Raw genomic sequence first — 23,815 nt, forward strand, 5'->3', positions numbered from 1 at the left:
GAGAGAGAGAGAGAGAGAGAGAGAGAGAGAGAGAGCGCAATTACACCACGGACCACTAGGGGTCCCCGGGTTCGAAACGCTGCAGTACATGATGATAGTCAAGATTGTTTTCACGTGTTCTAGCGCATGAACAAACCGCCGTGCAAGATTTAACATAACGAAAACATTAATAATATTAATATACACACCCCCATCCGTTATTAACTAGGAAAACCTGTACGCCTGCTTATTCATCAAATCAGCCGATCGTGCGGCAGCCGCGTGATGCGTGAATTTGTGCAGCTACGGGTCAGGGGCTTCGGTTAACGTTCACGTGAGACGCCAGAACGAGGGGAAATACAGGGTTTTCAATGACTTGTCATAAATGACCGCCGACAGTCCCATTTCAACAGAGTTACAGATTAACGTATTCACTTATTGTTTATTTTCATGCGTGACTGACGTGAAACGAAGAGGTCCTCTCTACACCGATCCATTATGAGCTCATACTGATGCAGACGGAGAATGACACGGCCCGTCGTATCAGTTTACACTAGAAGCAACGTGTGACCCTTTCCTGTTTTGTTTTGTTTTGTTTTTTTAACAAAATGAAAGCACAGCTGATAAAATCTAGAAATGAAGATGAAATCTGAAACCCAACTGACGGAGGCTGTGCCATACTGGTAGGACCAGTTTCTGCCCAAAATTTGCATGAGTAAAGAAAAGTGTGGGCACAATGGTGATTGTGGGGTAATAAAAGAGCTGCAGCGCTCAGTACATGGAAACCTTTCTAAAACGTAACTCTCCAAGTGTGAGCCAAAAATATCAACAAAGTCGGTCCCCTTATAACCTTTCTGAGAAAGACTACGGGATTGTAAACGGTATCTGGAGGGGATCGTATTCTCCGCTGACGCTTGGAATAACAAGTTTCGCACGTCTCGTCTGAGATTTACATGGGACACGACTGTTTCTCCTATGAACCCGGATGTTAGCCTCATACACGGTCATACAGTTTGAATATAGAGAACATTATTAGTTCGTTTACACTTATATCTAATGTTAGGTGATTAAAGACCTGACAGCGGTGCGGCTTTTCATTCATTTCATGTCTAAACGCTGTGATGTTGATTTCCTGATTCAGGAAGTGTTTAATATAGTTACAGGATATGTGCTAGGCACCTAAATACAGCATGTAGCAGCAGTGGTCAGATAACGTTCCCCGATATCACAGAGGTTTCCAGAGTAATTTGGTCTGTAAAACACTGACATGGCCGATTCAGGTAGCAAATAATGGAGTTACTCCAGGCCCCCGTGAACATCTAATTCCGTTTGAATTTTTAAAGTGCACCTGTTATGGTTTTGAAATGTGCCTGATTTCGTTTTAAAGGTCTCATACAATAGATTTACATGCATCCAAGGTCAAAAAGCACTTTAATGTGCTCATCATTTAAACTGCAGCATTAACTTTGTCCCCCCAGTGTCACAAACGACTAGTTCAATGATCCGTTCTAAAGGATTCACTCTAAACTCCTCCTTTCAGAGAGCATACTCGGCTCTGATTGGTCAGATGTCCCAGTCTGTCGTGATTGGTCTACCGCTGTCAGCGAGCAGCCGATGAAGACCAGAGGCGGGGTTTTTATTACAAACCTACGTCGGTTAGTACAGGAAGTAAAGTCTGGAATCACTAACGACTCGTTTCAGCTGTTCAGAATCGGTTCCTTCTTTCGGGAGTCAGTAACTCCGTTTGTCGTGCGCTTTTGATTTTGGAAACTTTGCAGACCTTTTTACATTCACAAACAGCTCTATAACACGCTACATGAAAGGTAATATCTGAAAAACCATAATAGGTGCACTTTAATATATTTAAATTCTTTTGTCAACACTATCATTAATTTTTTAATGGAAAAAAAAAAAACAATAACATGCTGTAGCGTGCGAACTGCTAACTCTCTCAACAACCCTTTTGTTTTCTTCCAAGGAGTCGACAGAAAAAAGCTAGCTGGCTCTTTAGTGGCATGACTCACCATTAAGGTTGACTGATTTGACACTTCTGGAACAGGGAAACACTAAGGTAAAATAAATAAATAAATAAATAAATAAATAAATAAATACAAAAAGGAGCAGTTTGAGAAATGCTGTCATAGGTGAAAGGTTTGCTAAATGATTCAAAGCAGAGCAAAAAGACAACCATTTATTATCTGATGCCATTTTAGCTACTGATATGCCTCATTTACTGCTGGAGCTCTGAAGTTCTGATAAATAATAAAACACGTCCATAGGTTATTATATATTTTTTCAAACTTTCAATCTTATGATGTGATTTGGGAAAAAAAAAAAAAAAAAAAAAAAAAAAAACCCCGGTATGAGTCGATCATGAGAACACACTAAATGGAAGCAGGATTATGTAATAATTTTTCATCAAGTCCAATTTCCATCGATCGAAGCTTACGCTGAACTACAAAATGTCATTTCATTCAGAACAGGAGTCACAACTTAGTCGTTTAAAACTTGTGATTAGTGACAGGAAATGTGGTGCGGTCGGTTAAGGGGGAAATAATGATCTACAGATACAGCCCCGATGACAGACGCTCATTTCAGAACCGCTACTGGAATGCACGAGTGATGGTCAAGCCGTAAATAAAAAAGTGAACTAGCCTATATATTCTGAATTAAGGAAGTAAAGCAGTAAATAGCTAGCTGCCTTTTTCACTCTGTACACATATATACGCGCTATATTGCCAAAAGTATGTGAACACTTGACCATCACACTCGTATGTGGTTCTTCCTCAAAAGTATGTGAACACCTGACCATCACACTCGTATAACTGTTGCCACAAAGCTGGAAGCACACAATTGTATACGATGTCTCTGTTTGCTGTATTATTACAATTTCCCTTCACTGGGACTAAGAAGCCCAAACCTGTTCCAGCATGATAATACCCCTGTGCACAAAGCGAACTCTCCATGAAGACATGGTTTGCCAAAGATGGAGTGGAAGAACTCCTGCACGTAGCCCTGACCTCAACCCCACTGAACACCTTCGGGATGAACCGGAACACCGACTGGACTGCACCCCGACGTCAGCTCCTGACCTCACTGACGCTCTTGTAGCTGTATGAACACGCTCCAAAATCTAGTGGAAAACCCTCCCAGAAGAGTTTAGCTTATTATAACAGCAAGCACAGGGGGAATAAATCAGAATGAAGCGGATGTTCGACAAGCACGTACGGCTGTGACGCTCAGGTGTACGTGTGTATACGTTTATAAAGAACAGAAACTCAAGTTCAGTATCACATGGTTTCCTTTCAGGTCAAAATTCGCCTAACGTGATCTTAATAATATAAACATCTTTAGAGAATTAAAGCCAAGCTTCATGCTCGAGTGTAGAACGGTTCTACTTTTTGACCTGAACAGAACGTAAGCGTTAAAGTTCACCTCGTTCCCTTGGACTCAAGGTTGTTAGTGATGCTCAGTGACAGACACGGGGAGGGGAAACAGACGAACAGAAGTAGGCTTCAGCATGCAGGATTAGACCAAGACTCCAGAGTGGGAAATGGAGGGGGGGGGGAGGGGAAAAAAGGACTGGAGAAGTTTCAGTACCCTTAAAAACTCCACTGCTTCGGTCGGTGATCGGAGTCTTACTCTGTATGGGCGGAGTGTCCGGGTTGTAGAAAAACTTCTCGTTGCACATGTTGCCTTCGCAGCAGCAGAAAAACACTTCGGGGTCCTCTTTCCTCTCCACGCACTCCGTGCTGAGAGACGAGAAGAGAAAACCAGTGCTGTAATGATGATAAATGGTTATTTCTGAAAGAATTCATTAACTGACGTGTCTCGTCCTGTCTGTTCGTTTTTTTGTTGTTGTTTTTTTTAACGGCACTAAACCGCCGTTTTATTATTATTATTATTATTATTATTATTATTCTTATTATGTAATTCTGAACAACCATTAATGTGTTTGGTGCTCAAGTCCAAGCACACACTCGATGCACCCTTTCCGTGTTTTGTTTTGTTTTATTTACTTTTGTCACAATAAAATAACGCTAAGTAAGGACGGATCACTTTTGTCAAAGGAACGCTCAGAAGCTGCCAGACCACATAAGATCGGCACACGCCGCTTAACTCGGAACAGATAAACGCAGATTAACTAAACAAAAAAAAAAACCCACTAGAGGAAATCGTGCACACGGCTGCAAACATAAGGAGAGTGGATCGCATTCCAGACGCCTTTTGTTCAGATAAGTAGGGAGCCAGAAAGAAAGAGAGAGAGAGAGAGAAAGAGAGAGAGAGAGAGAGAGAGAGAGAGAGAGAGAGAGCTGAAGCTGTTCACTTCTCATCATGCACGTGCCATGAGCTGATTTTTTCCCTTTTTTTCCCTTCATTTTTTTAAGTCCCTTCCAGTTTCAACGAGCGTGAGGTAAACAGGTTCATCAGCGTGCTAGGGCAAGCCCTGAGACTACAGGCAAGTGCTTTCTGCTTTGGCTTTTTGCCGCCTTTGTACTGATGGACAGATAAGGACAAGTGGATTTTTACCTCCTCCTCTCCCCTCTCCGTGACAGAAAGGCGAATGGGTTCACATCGAACCTCGACAAGAAAACATGTTTACTCAAAGCCGGGATGCCTTCGTATCAATATTCAGCGTGGAATGTGTGCTATCTTTAGTAGCGGCCCGTGTGGCTAATGAATGGGGGATTTAACGCTGTCCCTGCTGAATGTTCACCGCCACAAAGGACCGTGTCTGTAAAAGAGTCTGTAATGATCGTGACTTTTCTTTATTGTGAGAATGATCCTTCCGCTAATTGTGACCAGGGAGCCTCGGCGTTTCCAACTTCAGGGGCAAAACTTCTTCGAGAGGTTACACCGGATGATGAAACTTTTGCACCAGGTTTGGCACCCGACGAAAATACGCGCACAGGACACGTGACGGTTAGAGACTACCTGTCTCGACTCCGGGGCTGGAGTTCTTTATTTATTTATATATTAAAGGAAGGACTGCATGAATTTCAAGCTATGACAACTGTACAGCCCAGTACATCATCCACTCAAAACTCATTCATATGTATATATATGTGTGTATATATATATATATATATATATATATATATATATATATATATGTATATATATATATATATATATATATTTTTTTTAGGCAATAAATACCATATAATATATTATATATAATATAATATTGCGGCAGCACTACCAGGATCCATTTACACTGCTCTGGACGCTGCTAGAAACAAAATTTTAACTAAAAAAAATGACTGTAATTCTCAAATATGAAGGTTTGAGCTAATTTTCTATAACAGCTGCTTTGTCTTATTTATTTATTTACTTCTCGAGAGAGGGAAAAAAAAAAGAGACGTTGACGAGTTTGTGTTTTGTAATACAAACTAACTTGTCTTAAATGTAACTACAAATGGTTAAAAAGCGTAAACTGCCCTTCTTCTTCGGTGTGGATGGTTTTCCTAGAACAGCAGGTGAGCCTTTAGTTTAGACTGTCTTTTAAAAAAAAAAAAAAAAAAAAAAAGAGTACCCAGCTTGTTCGGAACCTGAGATGTTGCGGCTACAGCGATTAGGTCGTGTGTAAAACTAAGCGTACCTGTCGTAGCAATTGACGTCATCCAGCCAGCAGCCCTGCTTCACCACTGCTATGTTCCCGGAGACGTTACGCCACGTGGCGAAGCAGTGCAGCCGCTTGTCCTTGTCTCCTACGCAGGACTCGATGCCGGAGCGGTTGCCCTGCTGCTCCGAGCTCGGACCGTAGTTGTAGTGCACGCACTCGCGTGTCTCCGAGCGTCCCAGGATGGCGCCTGCACAGACGAAGGGAAGAAGGACATTTTTTTTTTTTTAGCTTTCAATGTCGAATCCGTCGCTGCGACATGTGACACGGCGTGATGCCACTGTTCGGAAACGAGTTGCAGACGCTCGGCCCCGACCGGCCGCGTGAGTCTCAGGCTGATGAAAAGAAACGTCACGCGGTCGGCTTTTCAGAAAAAAACGAACGAATGAATAAATAAATAGACCGGAACCTCGAGACGCTTCGTATAAGCTGCACTGTAGTGTAGTTCACTTATAATCTGCTGTTCTAAACACACACACGCAGTAAAGCTTGCTTTTGTACTTTTAATGCATCACTAATCACCTGTGGAAGATCTGCAGCATCAATCACCACCGAGCTACAGTTTCGATCTACTGCAATAATCGTTTAAATAAGGCAGAAAAATTTAATACGGTTGATATTTGAAATCTTTTTTTTTATGGCTAACCAAAAAAAAACAAACAAACAGACAAACAAAAAAAATCACTATTAAAACGAACAATAAACACTATTTAGCTTCTGTGACCAAAAGCAAACCATGTGTACTCTGAGGTTATCTTTGAGGTCTTGCTCTATCTTCCGGCGCCACACCGCAACGGAGAACAAGCTCAGTGTGTGTGTGTGTGTATTGTATATCATCTGATGCGTCCTTGGTCAATGCGCATGTTTACTACACAAATGAGAAGCCATTATCAACAGTCGTTAATCAGTCCTGATCTCTCAGGCATCCGCACATGAAAGCTCTGATTGTTCTGAACTCGAGCATTTCATTCTACAACTAATCCCGAATATTTTTTTTCTTCTTCTTCTGGTTTTTAGGGCCAGCCTGCATAGAGCAGAAAAACACTTAAATGTTTAAACAGGCAAGGTGTGAAAAGACGTTTATTAAATTTAATAAGTGGTTGTTGAGTCACATTTACGTCTTTAAACGCTTGCTGGAATTTGCGTTACAAAACTCGCTGCCAATGGTTGTCGCCTCGGGGCTAAGGGGACCCGGGGCGACGTTACGGAGCAGTTGGAGCTCGGGGCCAGGTATTCGAGAACTGGTTGTGCAGGCTGAGAGGAGAGACGGCTGGCGCCGTCTTAGCAGGACGGTATAGGTCAAAACGGCCAACTTTTGATAGCGATCGTGAAATTGCAAGGGCATTACAGGAAACGTGTAATAAGACCTCCGTGTAGCAGCTCTGGAACACATTCCTGTGTTTTTTGTTTTTTTCCCCACTCATTGCTTCCACTGAGAACGCAAATATATATTATTATTGGCAAGATCGCTCGCTCAGAAATATTAAGAACTTTTTTTTTATTTGTATTTGTCAGGACTTGACAAAGGTTAGGCTGTTCTTGGAATGTAAATGTGTGATGGTGTTGTGTGGCGAATGGCGCACCGGCCGTGCTGTACGACAGTACAAACGACTACAGCTGGGGCCTCTGACTGCTGGCTGAGGGGGAAAAAAAAAGAAAGGAAAAGAGTAAGCTAAATATAGAAAGGGAAATGATATATTCGAGGATATCTTTACTCATCTGCTCTGTCGCAACAGTACAATCAGAATGCTGATCTGTCACGAAAGGCTTTCTCATGATAACAGTACTATGATGAACAAATGTGTATTTTTATCGGTCCCTCCAGGATTTTGCGAACGTGGAAATGGACGCAAAATCAAGCAAACTCTGCAGTACTCAGAGACGCTTGCGATCCGTTAAAAACGCCGCAGACGTGACGTCATCGCGACGCGCGTTCGGCCGAAGCCCTCCGTCTTCGATTCATGCGAGTCGAACGTGAGTACAGCTAAAAGTCTGATTTACCAACAAACATATTTGGCCGCAATAATTAAAAAAAAAACACACACACCTCGGTGATATCCTGTAGGGACTGTTTTATTACCTGAGTCAGTACTTGACATGGACGGAGCATGTTAGCTGTCATCGTCACGTGTGGCGATGGGACCATGTAATCGGCGACGACTGGCGCATAATCTGCGCTAATCCTTGATCGTTTTGGGAAGGAAAACGGATCGAGAGCTAGACAAAGCGTGCTTTTTAAACAGTAATCTGACAAAATGCCCAAATGGTTTGCATTTTACTTACAAAGAAGAAAAGTGACAGCAGTTTACTTACTAAAATACTCCGAATTATGTATAAATTCCTCACGATGAGAAAGGAAAACACGTAGGCTATATTATATAAGCGTTTATATAAGCGTCGCCACCGGCTTGCCCATTAGGGATAAATTCACGCTCTTGAAATCTGTATCCTGTGTTTATAAGTTTCTGTAAAACTACTTTGAGACAATGTCCATTGTTAAACGTGCTATACCAATAAAATTGCACTGAACTGAAATGTTTATGAAGCATTCGGCGGCAATAAAACCTAGAAGTAAGCGGTTCTAAAATGAGTGTAAAACTGTTTGAATGTTGAAAATACGATGAGATGAAAATACTTGAGTCGTGTACTTTTTTCCTCTTTGTTCGGCCCGAGTATATCTACCGATCGTGAGCGATCACGGCTACCTGAGTGAGTAGCGAGATGGCACGGTCCGAGATTGGACGTCTTGGATTTGTATTTCATAATCTATGTTAAGACCGAAAAATCTTATAAAAGAAGTGTTTTATATATTTATTTGTTTTTTAGATAAGGGGGACAAAAAGGCAAATGGAAAAAAAAAAAACACACACGTGGGCGGGGCATGGTGGGAGTGGCAATGTAATTAGCATTATAACTGTTTTTAATTTTAATAAATAAATAAATAAATAAATAATGATTTATTTTAGTGTCATAATTTATAGTAACAGTTCACTTGCCACAATATTTTGAAGAAAAAAAAAATAAGTGTGCTTTTGTCTGTTATTGTACACGAAACACAAACCGATATTCAGTGATTCGTTTGAATCTGACTGCTGAGAATGACTCATTAGGAATAAATGATTTGGGGGAATTAATTAGCTAATAGCCCCCTGGTGGGGATAAACAGAGAGGATCAGTTCCAGAGACGACAACAAGTCGCCCTAATCAGGATTACGGAGAACGTGGTAGAATTAGTTTCAAGAAATGGATCTGAAAATGAATGAGCTTCTCCAGTGCTGAGTTCAACTGAAGCTATAGAGGAGGGAATCGGTGATTCGATCACGATGCATGTTGACTATTGATATACTACATGCTCAAACATCCTGGTCCAGATTTAATCTCCACTTTTCTGTTATAATAATAAGCTCCACTCTTCTGGGAAGGCTTTCCACTGGATTTTGGAGTGTGGCTGTGGGGATTTGTGTTCGTTCAGCCACAAGAGCGTTGGTGAGGTCACGTGTTCAGTGGGGTTGAGGTCAGGGCTCAGTGAAGGACAGTCGAGTTCTTCCACTCCTATGTGGGCAAACCATGTCTTCATGGAGCGTTACGTACAGCATACAAAGACATCCTATACAGTTGTGTGCTTCCAAGGAACACACATGGGAATGATGGTCAGGTGTCCACAATCTTTCGGCCATACGGCGTACCAACACCCGATATTTACATTATTTCGGTATAACCACTTTGAAAATATATCGTTTGAATTTGTTTATTCTCAATAACCACTTTCTGCTGGTTAGGATCAGGGTGGATCTGGAGTTTGTCCCTGGAACATCGTGAACGAATGGGAAACCAGTCAATTGCAGTTAGTACTTTCATCCATTGTGAAAATAAGTTATGAACACTAGGGCTGTCAACGTAACGGTCACTTGAATTTGTGATTTAGACAAAAACATATACAATAACTAACAGTTATTTGACAAACAGTGACGTTTCTCTAACTTTAAAGTACTGTAGCTATAAAGTACATATTAGGGGCAGTGGTGGATTGAAGGTTAAGGCTCTGGGTCACTGATTGAAAGGTCAGCGGTTCAGGCCCCAGCACTGCGAGTCCCTGGGTTACTAATCGAAAGGTTGGGGGTTCAGGCCCCAGCACTGCCAGGCTTTGGGTTACTGATCGGAAGGTCGGGGGTTCAGGCCCCAGTACTGCCAGGCTTTGGGTTACTGATCAGAATGTCGGGGGTTGAGGCCCCAGCACTGCCAGGCTCTGGGTTACTGATCGGAAGGTCGGGGGTTCAGGCCCCAGTACTGCCAGGCTTTGGGTTACTGATCAGAATGTCGGGGGTTCAGGCCCCAGCACTGCCAGGCTCTGGGTTACTGATCGGAAGGTCGGGGGTTCAGGCCCCAGTACTGTCAGGCTTTGGGTTACTGATCAGAATGTCGGGGGTTGAGGCCCCAGCACTGCCAGGCTCTGGGTTACTGATCGGAAGGTCGGGGGTTCAGGCCCCAGTACTGCCAGGCTTTGGGTTACTGATCAGAATGTCGGGGGTTCAGGCCCCAGCACTGCCAGGCTCTGGGTTACTGATCGGAAGGTCGGGGGTTCAGGCCCCAGTACTGCCAGGCTCTGGGTTACTGATCGGAAGGTCGGGCGTTCAGGCCCCAGCACTGCCAGGCTGTGGGTTACTGATCGGAAGGTCGGGGGTTCAGGCCCCAGTACTGCCAGGCTCTGGGTTACTGATCGGAAGGTCGGGGGTTCAGGCCCCAGTACTGCCAGGCTCTGGGTTACTGATCGGAAGGTCGGGGGTTCAGGCCCCAGTACTGCCAGGCTTTGGGTTACTGATCAGAATCTCGCGGGATCAGGCCCCAGCACTGCCAGGCTCTGGGTTATTGATCGAAAGGCCGGGGGTTCAGGCCCCAACACTGCCAGGCTCTGGGTTACTGATCAGAAGGTCGGGGGTTCAGGCCCCAGCACTACCAGGCTCTGGGTTACTGATCGAAAGGTCGGGGGTTCAGGCCCCAGCACCGCCAGGCTCAGTGTTGCCGATCGGAAGGTCGGGGGGTCAAGCCTGGTGCTACCAAGCTGCCACTGTTGGGCCCTTGAGCAAGGCCCTTAACTCTCTCTGCTACAGGGACGCTGTATCATGGCTGACCCTGTGCTCTGACCCCAGCTTCCTAACACGCTGGGGAATGCGAAGACCAAGTAAAGTGACCAATAAAGACTCATTATATTTGTCAGAAAACCTCAGTCTCATCTTCCTCTGATAACCGAAACATCCTCATCAGTTTATTTCCTGATTACTTTACTCCTCTTATACCACAGCGAATTGCTGCTATACTTTACATCCATGTTCAGTCACAGTTACATTTTTAACATCCATGATGTTAAAAACGTTATCACAACAAAAAACTTCTCTCCCTCACTGTCTTCTCTTTCTTTCTTTCTTTTCATTCCACCATGTTTTCTGGCGTTCCCCTCTGGAGAGCATCTGCTTGCAGGAGTTAACGAGGGCGGGATGCATTCTAGGGAGCAGAAGTAGTGGGAATAGCCAGTTCACCCTCTAAACTCTCCTCAATGTGACTCAATAAATCTTTGGCCCATATTCTGCTGCTGGCCGTACAAACACGAGCACTCCTCGGATGCTATTTTTAATGAGGAACCGTGAAACACTCTGTCAGCGGGGTAACCGAGTTTAAAAAAGGTGAGCGGATAAAAAAAACACGGCGGGGAAAGGTGTGACATAAACAAAGAATTCTCTGAAGGCACAGGTCCTGACGTGTGGAAAAAAATATGGTAACTGATTTGCTTAAAAAAGTGTCGAAACAGAAACATTTGATCAAAGAACCGCTATATTACTTTGTACACAACAAGCTGTGTGAGATGCCTCCATCTCTTCCTCTGCAAGTTATGCAAATATGTAGAGGGGGAAGAAAAAAAAATCTTGTTTAACTTCTTTCATTCCAGATCTTGAAATCTGACTCGACACTTTTTTGTTAATTGAACCATTTCGTCTTCAAGTCCTGACCTTCACTTCTCCATGTGTGGCCTTAATATGCAATTTATTCTATCTCTGGCCTCCGCTGAAATGAGAAACAAAACCTTGCACAGCAAAAAAAAAACAAAACAAAAAAAAACAACACGTCCAGAGAGCGCTGCAGCCTTTTGAGATCGGTGACAAGATATCTCCTCACTGGCTCTGCGGTTTCACTTTACGTCTCGCTTACCAAAAAAAGAGACAGAAATTCCTGGAACAGGGATTTTCCTCCACAGAGAATTTCGAAGGCCGGCATTCTCGAATTGCATGCGGCCTCACGGCAAAACCATTTGTTCTGTTCAGTGAAACTGTACAATTTGGACGCAACACCGGTGCCGTTCTGACCAACCGGTGACGCTATAATGTAGTTTCAAAGGAGCTTCTGAAGAAAAACAACCTGTGCGAATGAGGATGATGATGGTTCACCCAGTGCATGATCCACCTCACGGCTCCGTAAGCAGGCTTCCAGCGTTCGTATTCAGCTTAAAACCGTTTCTTCCGTATTCAAAGTTGCCTGTTGATCTCCGAACTGAACTGCACAAGATGGACCCGAGGTATTTATGCAACAAAACGTCAGCCATTATCGAACGGGTAAATCCCACTCTCTCTCCACCGAACCACTAGCTTTGCCTTATTTCAAACCAGTAATAAAATCCTGCGGATGTGGCGGGCGCTCGTGCCATGCCTGCTGCTTATCGGGCTGACATCACTTCCTGCGCTTCCTCCTAAAGCTTGAAATGCAAAGCGAGGCATGTCTGCTACGGCCTAACTCTGAAGAGCTAGGGCACTTTGCCTGAATAAAACGTATCTGTCACCGAGGCCTAGAACAACAAAGTGCACTTAATAGATCAGAGAGCATCTGTTGTGATGATGGATGGAGAGCGATGAAGAGTCCGGGCAAGATCCTTCTTGCCGTGTGCCATCAAGTTTCAGTACAGCAGCAGTTTAACATCAGTCCAATGTTTTCCTTCGTTTTTTTTTTCATTAACTCCAGCGTTAGGAACCGAATTGTTACTGATCCTTTTCCTGGATCCTGCAGAGAACTGCTGCGAGGATGTCCATATCAGATCGGTATCAGGTACCAGTCGATGCTCGGAGCTTCAAACATCAATGCCGTGTTGAAAACGCAAGAAATTGGGATTAGCGCATATCTGTTACCCAACAATACGATGCACATCTAATGGGATAATTAAAAAAAAAGAACATTTTTATTCATTACACCCTTCCAATTGAGATATTAATCCTCAACTATTGATCGTGCTCATGAGCTTCCAGCTGCAGGATCGTTATCAGAGCCACGAAATGCACCCAGTGCTCAATTACGCTGTGCTGATGCTAGATATCTTTTAAATGAAGAGCTAAATTATAGTGCACACAAAGCTATATAGAAATACTACTGCTTTAGTTAAGCTAAATAAGGACAAACGCCAGATTGTTGAGCTGAGTGTCGGTGCAAACGCATGACGGAAGAGATTTATTTTTTTTAATATTGTCAACTGTCAATCACGGACTGTCAGCAGTAATACACGCACAAAAAAACTGTTTTCGAGCGAAGATTTCAGATCATAAGGCGGGGGGAGATGCGACGTCATTTCTCGGATAGAAAACACATGATTTGTGATTGCGACAAATTTCTTGTGTTTTTTTTTTTTTTTTTTAAAGAAGAAATTCCTTAATAAAATCCTTATAAACTGATTATTATTAAAGAGAATAATCATGAGATTATCTCAAGAGGAGCAAATCAGTAACAAGTAACTAGATATACTATATGTTGCAGCCTTTAAACACCACGTTCACACTGATGAATCGATTACCTGTCGATCGTACCACATCGCGCTTGAGTTCTCGAACCTGATTGGCCGTGTTGTTTGGGCGATGCACGACATGATGAGTACAAGCATTTCTGTCTGTCGTGAATTAATCTGCGTTCACACCATGTAGTAATTCCCGTCGTGTAAAACACGCTCGGGTCCTCATAGAACTCGTCGTTACGTCTTGTAAACTTTCGGAGCGTTCTGACTTGTACCGCCTGCGATGTCGTCGGAGACATTCAAAACGGCGGCGGCTTCGGCAGTCAAATGTAGTGACATCGTCATCTCGTAACATTTCTGTGTAATAATTCGTATTATTGACTATTATTAATGCCTTAATAATGCAAGATTCATCTGAAAAATAAATGAAAGACATACGATACAGTTTCGTGTAGCTAGCACAGAGGTGGATAACCGTCTAAAGTCCGAAGACGTGAACAGCTCCGACACATGGCGTGAACGCAGCATTATTCCTTGCTTAATTCACGAGAAGTATCTTCTATCTATGCACGTTTTTTTTTTTTTGCAGGCCTAAAGATAACATACACGCACTTGCTCCGCCCCCAATCTAGCCAAATGCAATTTCGAATGCAAATTGGTAAGAATTTGCATAAAGTTGTCTAAGCCCACACGTTTCTCTCTCCAGATCAGATATACGCTGTCCTGGAAACCCCCATGATGTTATTTATAAACCGGTTTCTCCGCTCTGTAAACGTTGATTCAACGCTTTGTGATTTCTGAAAAGCTTGTGAACTTAGCAGGCTTCAGATGAGTTCCAAGAGCGCCGAGTGAAAACAGGGTTCTGCCCGCCAACGAGTGTTCAGAGTGTCGGCGATGACGAGGTCATCGTGAATAGATCGGGTTAGACATGATCAGCGCGTGGCTAACAACCACCGTTAAGCTTCACCTTCACGGAGCAATGAAACACGCATCAATGTTAATCCGGGAGTATAATCTACCGGAGGAGATTTAGTCCCTAGCGGTGGTCAAGTCGTTTAGACGGACTTGTCGCTCAGCCTGACGTTGCTCAGCCTGCTGTGGTTGACAAAACAATGTTTTCCATCTTTTCCCATGTTTTCCTGCGGCGCTTGTGTCATCGTCAGCGAGTTCCCAGCGTGCCTCCTCCACGGAGCGCCGACACCTGCTTCTCCTTCATCTGCTCATTAACTAACGCGCATTTACACGTCCTGTGTTCTCCTCCGAGCTTCTCGGCTCCTGTATAAGTCGGAGCATTTTTCATGCGCTTTCTGCTTTGATTTTTCTTATTGCTAAATACCTCCTGCACCTGCATTATCGCTTATCAGCTGACCATGTCCATATGTTTAAGGCTACCATTTTACTAACATTCATTTGGTATGTAGCAAAACTTTGGCAAGGGGAGATCCAGTACATCCTTTTATTTTATAGCAAAAATAAATCCATCACTCTTTATCACTCCTTAATGGATTCACGCATTCCCGTTTTAGAGCTTCTACCCTTACGGCTACTATTGTACAAGTAAGAGGAAAACATGTTGTAATGAATGAAGGGATAAAAACAAAAACAACAACAGCAACAGCAAAAAATAACAACAATAGAGTGACTACGCATTTGGTGCTTGGCCCCCTTAAAACAAGTGTGCATTTGCAGCGTGTTCCTAATATTTTACTTCAGTATTCGTTTTTAAAAATCGAAGAGGAAGTATGTGTAGTAGTACACATAAACTGGAATAAATAATCGGGAGAACTACATTGTTGTCTATGTTCATATACTGTGTGTAACACGGACGTCTTTTGCTTATCTATCTATCTATCTATCTATATATATATATATATAATATCCAATATACAATCTGAAATTCTGCAGGACTTGAGGAGGTTCGGACGACAGGTAACATTATGATATGACCGTTTGTACTGCTTCAGAGGTGATTCGAACGATCTCATCTTATTATCTGCACTTCTCATCGTGATTTTATCACAGCCTTTTACGCTCCATCTGGATAGTTCCTTGTTAGGATATTCAGCTCCACCGTCTCCGAGATTATTCTTCGGTAACATAAAGGCAACTTCAGGACGCTGCAGTAATGCGGGCGGCGTATTTTTGCTCACCTAGCTCTGAGAAAAAGCCGCAGCAGCAACGTCGCTCTGATGTCATTGAGAGGACGAAATGAAGTATGCGTTCATTTACAAGCTCTTTTACACTTTGAACTTTTTAATCTCTGTGCCTCAATAAACTGACTTGCTTTAACATTCCCCCCCCCCCCCCCCCCCCCCCGTGCACTACGGTGACCGTTCAGTTTCGTTACTAAGCTAAAACCGCGAACGTGGGACGAGATGAGATCCCATGAGATGAGATATTGCGCTCAGATTGCCGGAGCCAGTGTAGCTGTATGCAAAGTGCAAATCAGAAATGCACATCTCTCACACCGGGTAAGCGAGAGCGCGGACGTGCTGCGTAGGCTTGTGTTTTGGTTTGGTACGTGAATTCCAGCGTCGGGCACGACTGTGTCTTTACCGTCTCCTGAAACGTTTAGAACGTAGCACACAATGCTTGCGCGAGTCTGCGAGGTGTTGAGGAACATTTCAGCTGCGGGCGCTCTCTCTGTCCTCGCAGCAGATATTATTAGTTGTTCATTATTTTAGATCCTACACAGACCTTGAGAACTCGCTGTCTGACTGCGGCGCATCAAAACATCTTTCTCTGATGTATCTCTGGCCCTGTTCACACCTGTTATTAACGTGCAGTCCTGGGTGAGCCGACGGTCAGTGCTAAGTGCAGGCGTGAACAGTGACGAATGCGTCTTGAGGACATGTAGTGATCCACTCACTCAAACCACTGTGATTATCGGAGGTGGTCCGGGACGCGTATGGCTACATCGCGTTTGTAGTCTGAACAGCAATGATGAACGACCAACTAACCGACTGCAACAGTCAGTACATTTACATGGACAACAATATTCCGATATTAACCCGATTAAGACGATACTCTAAGAAACTATCATGTAAACAGCGATTATTGATGACCTTAATCCGACTAAAGTCATACTCGAAGTAAACACAAATCGAGTATTATTATTTTAGTCGCATTATCGATGTGCATTATAGACATGTACACGCCTTAATCACACTGTTAACATCGTGTAGGAGTTTTCACCGCATTTTGTGACAGGACACGTACACACACGCCAGTGCTCAACCGTTTGACGGCAAACAAGAGAGCACGGCTGTGTCCGAAACCACGTACTTACCTACTATATAGTAGGAGAAATGCATGTATTCCTATATACTATATAGTAGGTAAGTACGCGGTTTGGGACGCAGCCCACGGCTTCATGTCATGCACATATAGCATGACAAATATTTAACTGCACTTGAAGCTTTCGTAAAATTAAAACTGAAACACCTGAAACGTATACGGTACCATAACGAAGACCAACTGTATGTTGATACGTGAAATTCTGGAGGGAACGTCGGACGGCGTGGCGTGGGGACGTAATGACGCGTGCCGTTAATCCATCTATGTTCTATAACGTGTACAACGGGAACATGAAAGGAGTTTTCTAAAAGCAACTCATTTTAAAAGGGAAAAAAGTCACGTTTGTCCACACCCCCTTCTTCCCCCTCAAAGCCACAGGCGTCACTATCGTCAGTCTGCGATAGCTAATAGGCACGACAGGACGATGGCGTATTGCACACGATCTCACAAGCCTACTGCCTAGTGTCTTTATTTTCGCTCGATATGTTTAACCGAGACGTCACTGCGTGTACCGGTTTTGTGCTGCATTTTATTTTATTAATGTTATCGCATACCTGTGTGTAGAGAGAGGATTTTACCGACACCGATAACTAAGCTGGGCAGTACCCGACGCTGTCCGATTCATCGACCGAGTTTTTAAAACTGATACTGAATGAAAACGTAACATACTGCTGAACTTTATTACAAAAATAAACAGTACTGATTCTACCATGAAAATGTACTGCATTTTTTTTTTACATATATAGATATATATAATACGAACTATTAATAAATATACAAGTAAATAATAGATATACATCCAAACGGAACCAAAAAGTAACACTCCAAATAACAAATAAAAACAGGGACGTCCAAAGTGACTCAAAAAACACTGCAAATGACACGACAAAATTTGTCAGTGCTAGTTTATTTTTCGCCTCCAGGGACCACTCTCGTACGCTCGTATAATGACAGCGGACTCTTCTGAGCCGCTCCCGCCACGGGTGCAACCAGGAAAAGCTATCGGTGTGGATGTTTGCAGATAACATTTCATTCCAGCAAACGGTTATCGGTACTGGTCAATCGGCAAAAACGATCAATCGGTCGACCTCTACCTGTGTAATCCTGTCCTGAATACATCTCTTCTCTGTGCACAGTAGTCGATCTACCTAGTAAAAACCGACCGATCGTTGTCCCGATCGCGCCTCAGCTGGTGTGTGCGGTGCAGCAGGTGGCGAGATCATGGCGAGATACTGCTACCGTGGCCCCTCACTGAACCTACAGCTATGAATAAACAACCGGACGCGTCATTTGCTTCAACCGGACACTGGGTCTAGTGCTTGGTCCATGCCTGTATGAACTGAATCAGAATGGCTTCATTACTCTAGACATGATAACGGCATCGGATTAATCGATGTGATGTGCTGCTAGTGCCGAGCAGGGATCTTGGTATGTATGGGTACGTATGAAGGAAATACTTCAAGTCAACCAGTATGTTGTACTCACTCTCTCCTTTGCTAGACAGATCTAATCACCCTTTTATGCTCCAAATATCATATGTATCTCAGATCCCTATAACACTTTAACATGGTTTTCTCTCTTATCTCTTATCATATCAATCAGCCCTGTTGTTCGCATGAAAATATTAGAAACTACGCCGTGGTGACACAGACCACGCACCCCATCCTGTCACGTGACACTCATGGTGCACATGTAAAGCAGAAAGGTAAGACCCAAGCCACAGATAAAGCTGTTGAAATGCTGTGCAACTGTTGCTGGTGCAAAAATATATATATATATATATATATATATATATATATATATATATATCGCTTCCACACAGTGTGCACCAATTTTAAAAGTAAAAAAAACAACAACAAAATAAAACCGCTGCTGTATGACGCTCTGTACAATCTTTTATCCCTCGCCGTATCAAGCACAGATCTCTATCCTTCAGCCTTGAGCTCGTGTAGCCTTCGTGTCTAGTGTGAACTCTTTTCAATTGGCTGGTTCAAAGTGTTTGGATAAATAAAGCCCACTGAAATGTGAGCTACGGAACGTTTTGATGAGCTTGCCCCTGGTGAGACAGATGCTCGAGGATCGCAGGAAGCGTCGCCGTTAAACTTATTACACTTTTTGTTTTATTGTCCTGCAATCGTCCCGGGCAAGGACTCGCACTGTCCTCAGCCCTTTCCTGACGGTCCCGCCGATAGGACGCAGTTCGTTTCAAGCTCCGGGCCAAAGAAAAGCGCCGAGGGACAAAAGACGGCACGTTACGATTTCGAATAACCCCTCCGTCAGCAGTGGTCAGCCGAGGCTGTAAATAATTCACCCTGGCACCTCCATCTTGGACGACGACCTGCAGAGTGTCAGAGAAGTCCACTTCGTGAAGGGGATCGAAATACAAGCAAGACAAGGTCAAGCTATCAATCAAAAAATAAATAAATAAATAAATAAATAAAATCCACCAAATAAACCTGCACACTGCTGGGAAAAAAAACAAAACAACAACAACAAAAAAAAAAAAACCAAATATACATATATTGAGAGTTAACTTAAAATCCTGTGCATATTTAAATAATCGCTGAATAAACTATTGACATTTTTTTATTGCTTTAAATGTGCAAGTAATCGTCATCAGTTCTTTCGTTTGACTTGTAGATGGCGGGCCCAAACAAAGCCAGCAGTGCTACGAGCTGTTAATAACGAGGTAATAATCTCGGAGAGCCCGAGAGTACGCGGCTCCAAATGGACATCTGATCTCGAGGGAGAAAAACATCCGTCCGAGCCGCATTAAAGAAACATGCAGGAGAAACACTACTTGCCTCTTTTCGCCGAGGAAACAAAACAAATTAAAAAACGTTAAATATTTGCTGACGGCTCAGCGGCCGACGTGCTGGAATCGAACGCGGCCGGATATCGTCACGTCTTTGAGTTTAATGCCGTTTGTGGCCAAGTGGTCAAGGTGAGACCTCAGGGACAAAATATGACTAATGGACTTGCATAAAAAGAGCACTGTTTTCTGTGGCTCCTTCTCCTTGTTTCTGTCACGTCATGACCTCATGTGGAACCCAGAGTGTTTGCTAATGCAAAAGGCTTACCCAAATTCCCTGTGTGCTCGCTGTGGCTTTTGGGGATAAACGTGTGTTATCCTGAGTGGAAGGATCTTTGTTTTGGCCTGGGATTTGCTGGAGAAGTGGCAGGATCTTCTTTACAAAAGGAAAATTTCCTCATTGTGCCAAAACTATAATTACGCATGATGGCTTGTCAAAGAAACGAAGTTATAAGTTACCGCTGGAACACGGCGTACCGGCACGGGCACTGAAACTCGGAAACGAGAAGGAGTTACAGAATACACGCTCCTTACTTATTACATTAGCGTTCATTTGCTGTGTGACGGTGTTAATAGTCCCGTTTGGCAAAGACCTCATTTAGGAGTTGCAGAGTACATTCAAAAGTCATTAAAGATGCCAATGGGATTACCATGAAGTGTCTGGGAGATTCAGTAATTGCAGAAATGATGTGGACACCTGCGCGTCGCACCCGAATGTGCTCCTTCCCCAGACAAAGTCCGGAAGCACACAATTGTATAGGATGTCAATGTATATGCTGTAGCGTTACAATTTCCCATCACTGGAAACAACACACCCTACAGGATTTTGTGATCGCGGAAATGAACGCCGAATCAAGAGAACACCGATATTCGGAGGAGCTTGCAAGTTTTCAAATATTATCGCAGATTTGGGTCGGATTCGGCCAAAGCCCTCTTCGGTTCACGTGTGTCGAACACGAGTACAGCTAAAAGGCCTCATTTGCCAAGAAACATCGCCGCAAAAGACATTGTGATTTCACAAATTCGAGTAGTTTTCCATAACAACAAAAAAAAACTACAATTTTGATTAAAAAAAAGGTCACAGGAAAATCTAGCATTCTTGGTGGCAACGATGACAAAAAAAAACAAACTCCTGAATGAACTATGAAACCCAAACCTGTTCTAGCATGACCCGTGCCTATGTGCACAAAGCGACGATGGTTTCCCAAAGTTGGTGTGGAAGATCCCTGACCTCAACCCTCAATGAAAAGCTTGGGGATGAACCGGAACACCAACATAATGAGAGAACACTTCTCAGGATAATCGAGCCACGCTGAACACTCCAGCTGAAGACAGACACAAGGCCAAATGTGCTTTTTCTTGATAAGCTCTTAGACTTAGTGAAGACTTCAGACGTCTATCCAGACTCAGATGTGTCTGTGTGTGTGTGTGTGTGTGTGTGCATATATATATATATATATATATATATATATATATATATATAACATATAAAACAATAACACGCTTACTGAACTGTGGGTGGGGAAACCAGTGCCAAATATTCACATATACTTTACAACCCTTATGTGAAATGAAGCGATTTATAATTGGTGCTGAGTCAAACCACCAACGCTGGTGTTTGGTGTGTGAATATCATAAACTTCACCACACGCTCTCGTTCTGACTAAAACACTTTGAGCACGCTGACGTGATTTACAGCGCTATTCTGCAACAGGATTGTGCAAGGCATGAGGCGTGCTTTGTATTTGCATGCTCAGCTAAACAGTCACCTGCAAAGGTCGAGCGCGTGTCTCTCTCTCTCTCTCTCTCTCTCTCTCTCTCTCTCGGCTGCGTGTTGGTAAGTGTAAATCGTTACGAGAAGGCGTGAGGTATGAATAATGTGTGATTAACCTCGTGCCGGCAGATGCCCAGCTTTGGCCCACTTGGCAATCGGGGACTCTAGCCATGCCAGAGCTCATGTGGTCGAGCCAATCGATGTGAAAAGCCTCACCTGAATTACTCGTCTGGTGAACACTGCGGGTCTTTCATTTCTCAAGCACGGGACTTCAGCCTGGGATGAGCCTCTAATAGCAATATTAGAAAATCTGTTGTGTTTTTCAGCAATGGAAAAACACTTTACTAAAGACTCGATTCTACATGCTAAATATTATCACAAGCGTTTAATCGATGGATACTACAGATATCCTCACTGCAAATAAACCTTCCTTTTAATCTGCTTTGAAACTGTCAACGCAGTTATTATGGCAGAATATGCATACATGTTTTTTTTTTAATTTGTTACTAGATTCATCTGGTATTTGATTATGAAGCAGTGTACCATGTACTTTGACGTACAATGCCATGGCTGCAGGCGATGTCCAAAAGTGCATCATCATTCAGTACGGTATTTCAGTTTTTTGTGATTTTCTTCACCAAGTTTTGTGTGTGTGTGTGTGTGTGTGTGATTGTTGCGGCCAAAAGAGTTTTAGTTCGCTGGAACTTTTTTTCCAAATTTGCAACTTGTCGAGCTCGATTTTGGCGGAAAACTCGAAATCGCAATCGCACGAAATCACTCTTTTGTGGTGATGTTTGTTGCTAAACGAGACCTTTTAGCTGTACTCGTGTCCGGCGCACGTGAATCGAAGAGGGCTTTGGCCGAACGCGCGTTGGGACGATGTCACGTGAAGCGTCTCGGCCCGAATCTGCGGTGATTTAGAAGAACCGCAAGCACGTCCGAATATCGCGCGGTTGCTTTGTTTTGCGTTAATCGCAAAACCCTGGTAGGACTGGACAATCAACCGAGCAGGACGATTTCACCTCAATAAACCAGTTTAATAAACACACATGGCTCTAACCAACAGATTCAAGAACAGATTCTAACCAAGATGCAGAACGTAGCATGCGAGCCTGCTTACATGGACTTTTCTGTGACGTTTTCGTGCTAAATCGGGTCCTGCTTGTATACTAAAACACACATACTACAACCTTCATTCACAGTATACGCTGAACTGATAAATTAAGGTGTTTCAATTGTTAGAAACAACCGCAACACTATTCAGTGCTGCATTCGAGTCTGGCCTAGCTCGCAAAGCCTTCACAAAACATCCTCTTAAACCTACTGTACACTCGGGTACACGACTGTACGTATGACCATTCACGATTCAGATTAGGTTTGCGAGCCGGTCGTCCCCCCAGTTGTCAGCGATCGAAGATCGTATGATTGGAGGGTTAAAAAAAGGGGGCGTGGCCTGACCTACAGTATATACGTAATGTGTAATGTGTACTCGTTACGTCATTACAGGAGAAAAATACCGGAAGCTGATATTCAGCTATAGCTGTTAACAAGCTTGCAAAACTTGGGGCTGTAAATAAATGTAACGAGTTCTTTTTTAGCTGCAAATAATCGTGAAATAAAATGATATAAACTATCCATGCACGTGCTCTGTGTTGGACAGCAGCAGAGATACTCGATGAACTCTTGTATAGCGACAACGTGTTTTATTTCGTACGACTTGATAGTCATCGCTCTCGGTTATTTCCAATACGATCGTCAATCATCCCCGAGCTTACGTGGTATATGGTGGTAATTTATTTAAAAAAAAAAAAAAGAGTATGATTAAAGGACAATTACAGTTACTTCCAGATGATCAGAGAAGGAGGCCGCTTATTTTAGGTCGTGGGGGAAAAAACAAAGGTAAGAGACCGAACCCTGGGTTTTGGGCTGTAGGGTCAAACGTATACGAAGGAAAATGTTTGTTTTCATGTTTTTAACACCTGTCTGCCGTGAGATGTTTTTCTCTAGAGCTACCATCTACCTGGTGCCTCAGGTGATTTGTTCAACTTTAGACTTCCTACACGCGTTTAAACTCGGCTGTCCGTGTTCGATAACACCACGTCAGAGCTTTGTTTTTTATTTTCAGTTCTTCTGCTGCTACCTCCTTCTTGCTTGCACATGAACCGCTACTGTTTATCTACAGTACTACAGTAACTATAGAAAAGATTGATACTGTTTTGTAATAACTTAAAGCACACCTGTTATGGTTTTGAAACATACCTAATTTTGTTTTAGAGGTCACATACAAAAGATTTACATGCATCCAAGGTCAAAAACACTTTAATGTGCTCATAATTTAAACTGCAGCATTAACTTTTTTCCCCAGTGTCATGAACGACTCGATCAATGATCCGTTCGAAAAGATTCACTCTAAACTCCTCCTTTCAGAGAGCATACTCTGCTCTGATTGGTCAGATGTCCCAGTCTGTTGTGATTGGTCTACCGCTGTCAGCGAGCAGCCGATGAAGACCAGAGGCGGGGTTTTTATTACAAACCTACGTAGGTTAGTACAGGAAGTAAAGTCTGGAA

The 23,815-nt window shown here is 43.2% G+C and overlaps 1 protein-coding gene and 1 long non-coding RNA gene across 4 annotated transcripts in view; one reads left to right on the forward strand and one right to left on the reverse strand.

The window, feature by feature from the left end:
• LOC128608618 (uncharacterized) overlaps positions 1-23,815 on the forward strand; it is a 101,198-nt gene that overhangs the window by 25,346 nt on the left and 52,037 nt on the right. The gene's annotated exons all lie outside the window — the stretch shown is intronic.
• Positions 1-23,815, reverse strand: part of acvr2aa (activin A receptor type 2Aa) — a 51,829-nt gene that overhangs the window by 24,780 nt on the left and 3,234 nt on the right. For 2 of the 3 annotated variants that reach the window (XM_053626489.1, XM_053626491.1), the window contains exons 2-3: positions 5,582-5,792; positions 3,580-3,731 (exon numbers count right to left, since the gene is read on the reverse strand). In XM_053626489.1, coding sequence (XP_053482464.1) covers positions 3,580-3,731; positions 5,582-5,792 — 363 coding nt within the window. The remainder of the gene's footprint in view (positions 1-3,579; positions 3,732-5,581; positions 5,793-23,815) is intronic. The other variant, XM_053626490.1, reaches the window with a different exon arrangement.

Source organism: Ictalurus furcatus, chromosome 6 (assembly GCF_023375685.1).
Source record: "Ictalurus furcatus strain D&B chromosome 6, Billie_1.0, whole genome shotgun sequence".
NCBI classification, from domain to species: domain Eukaryota; kingdom Metazoa; phylum Chordata; class Actinopteri; order Siluriformes; family Ictaluridae; genus Ictalurus; species Ictalurus furcatus.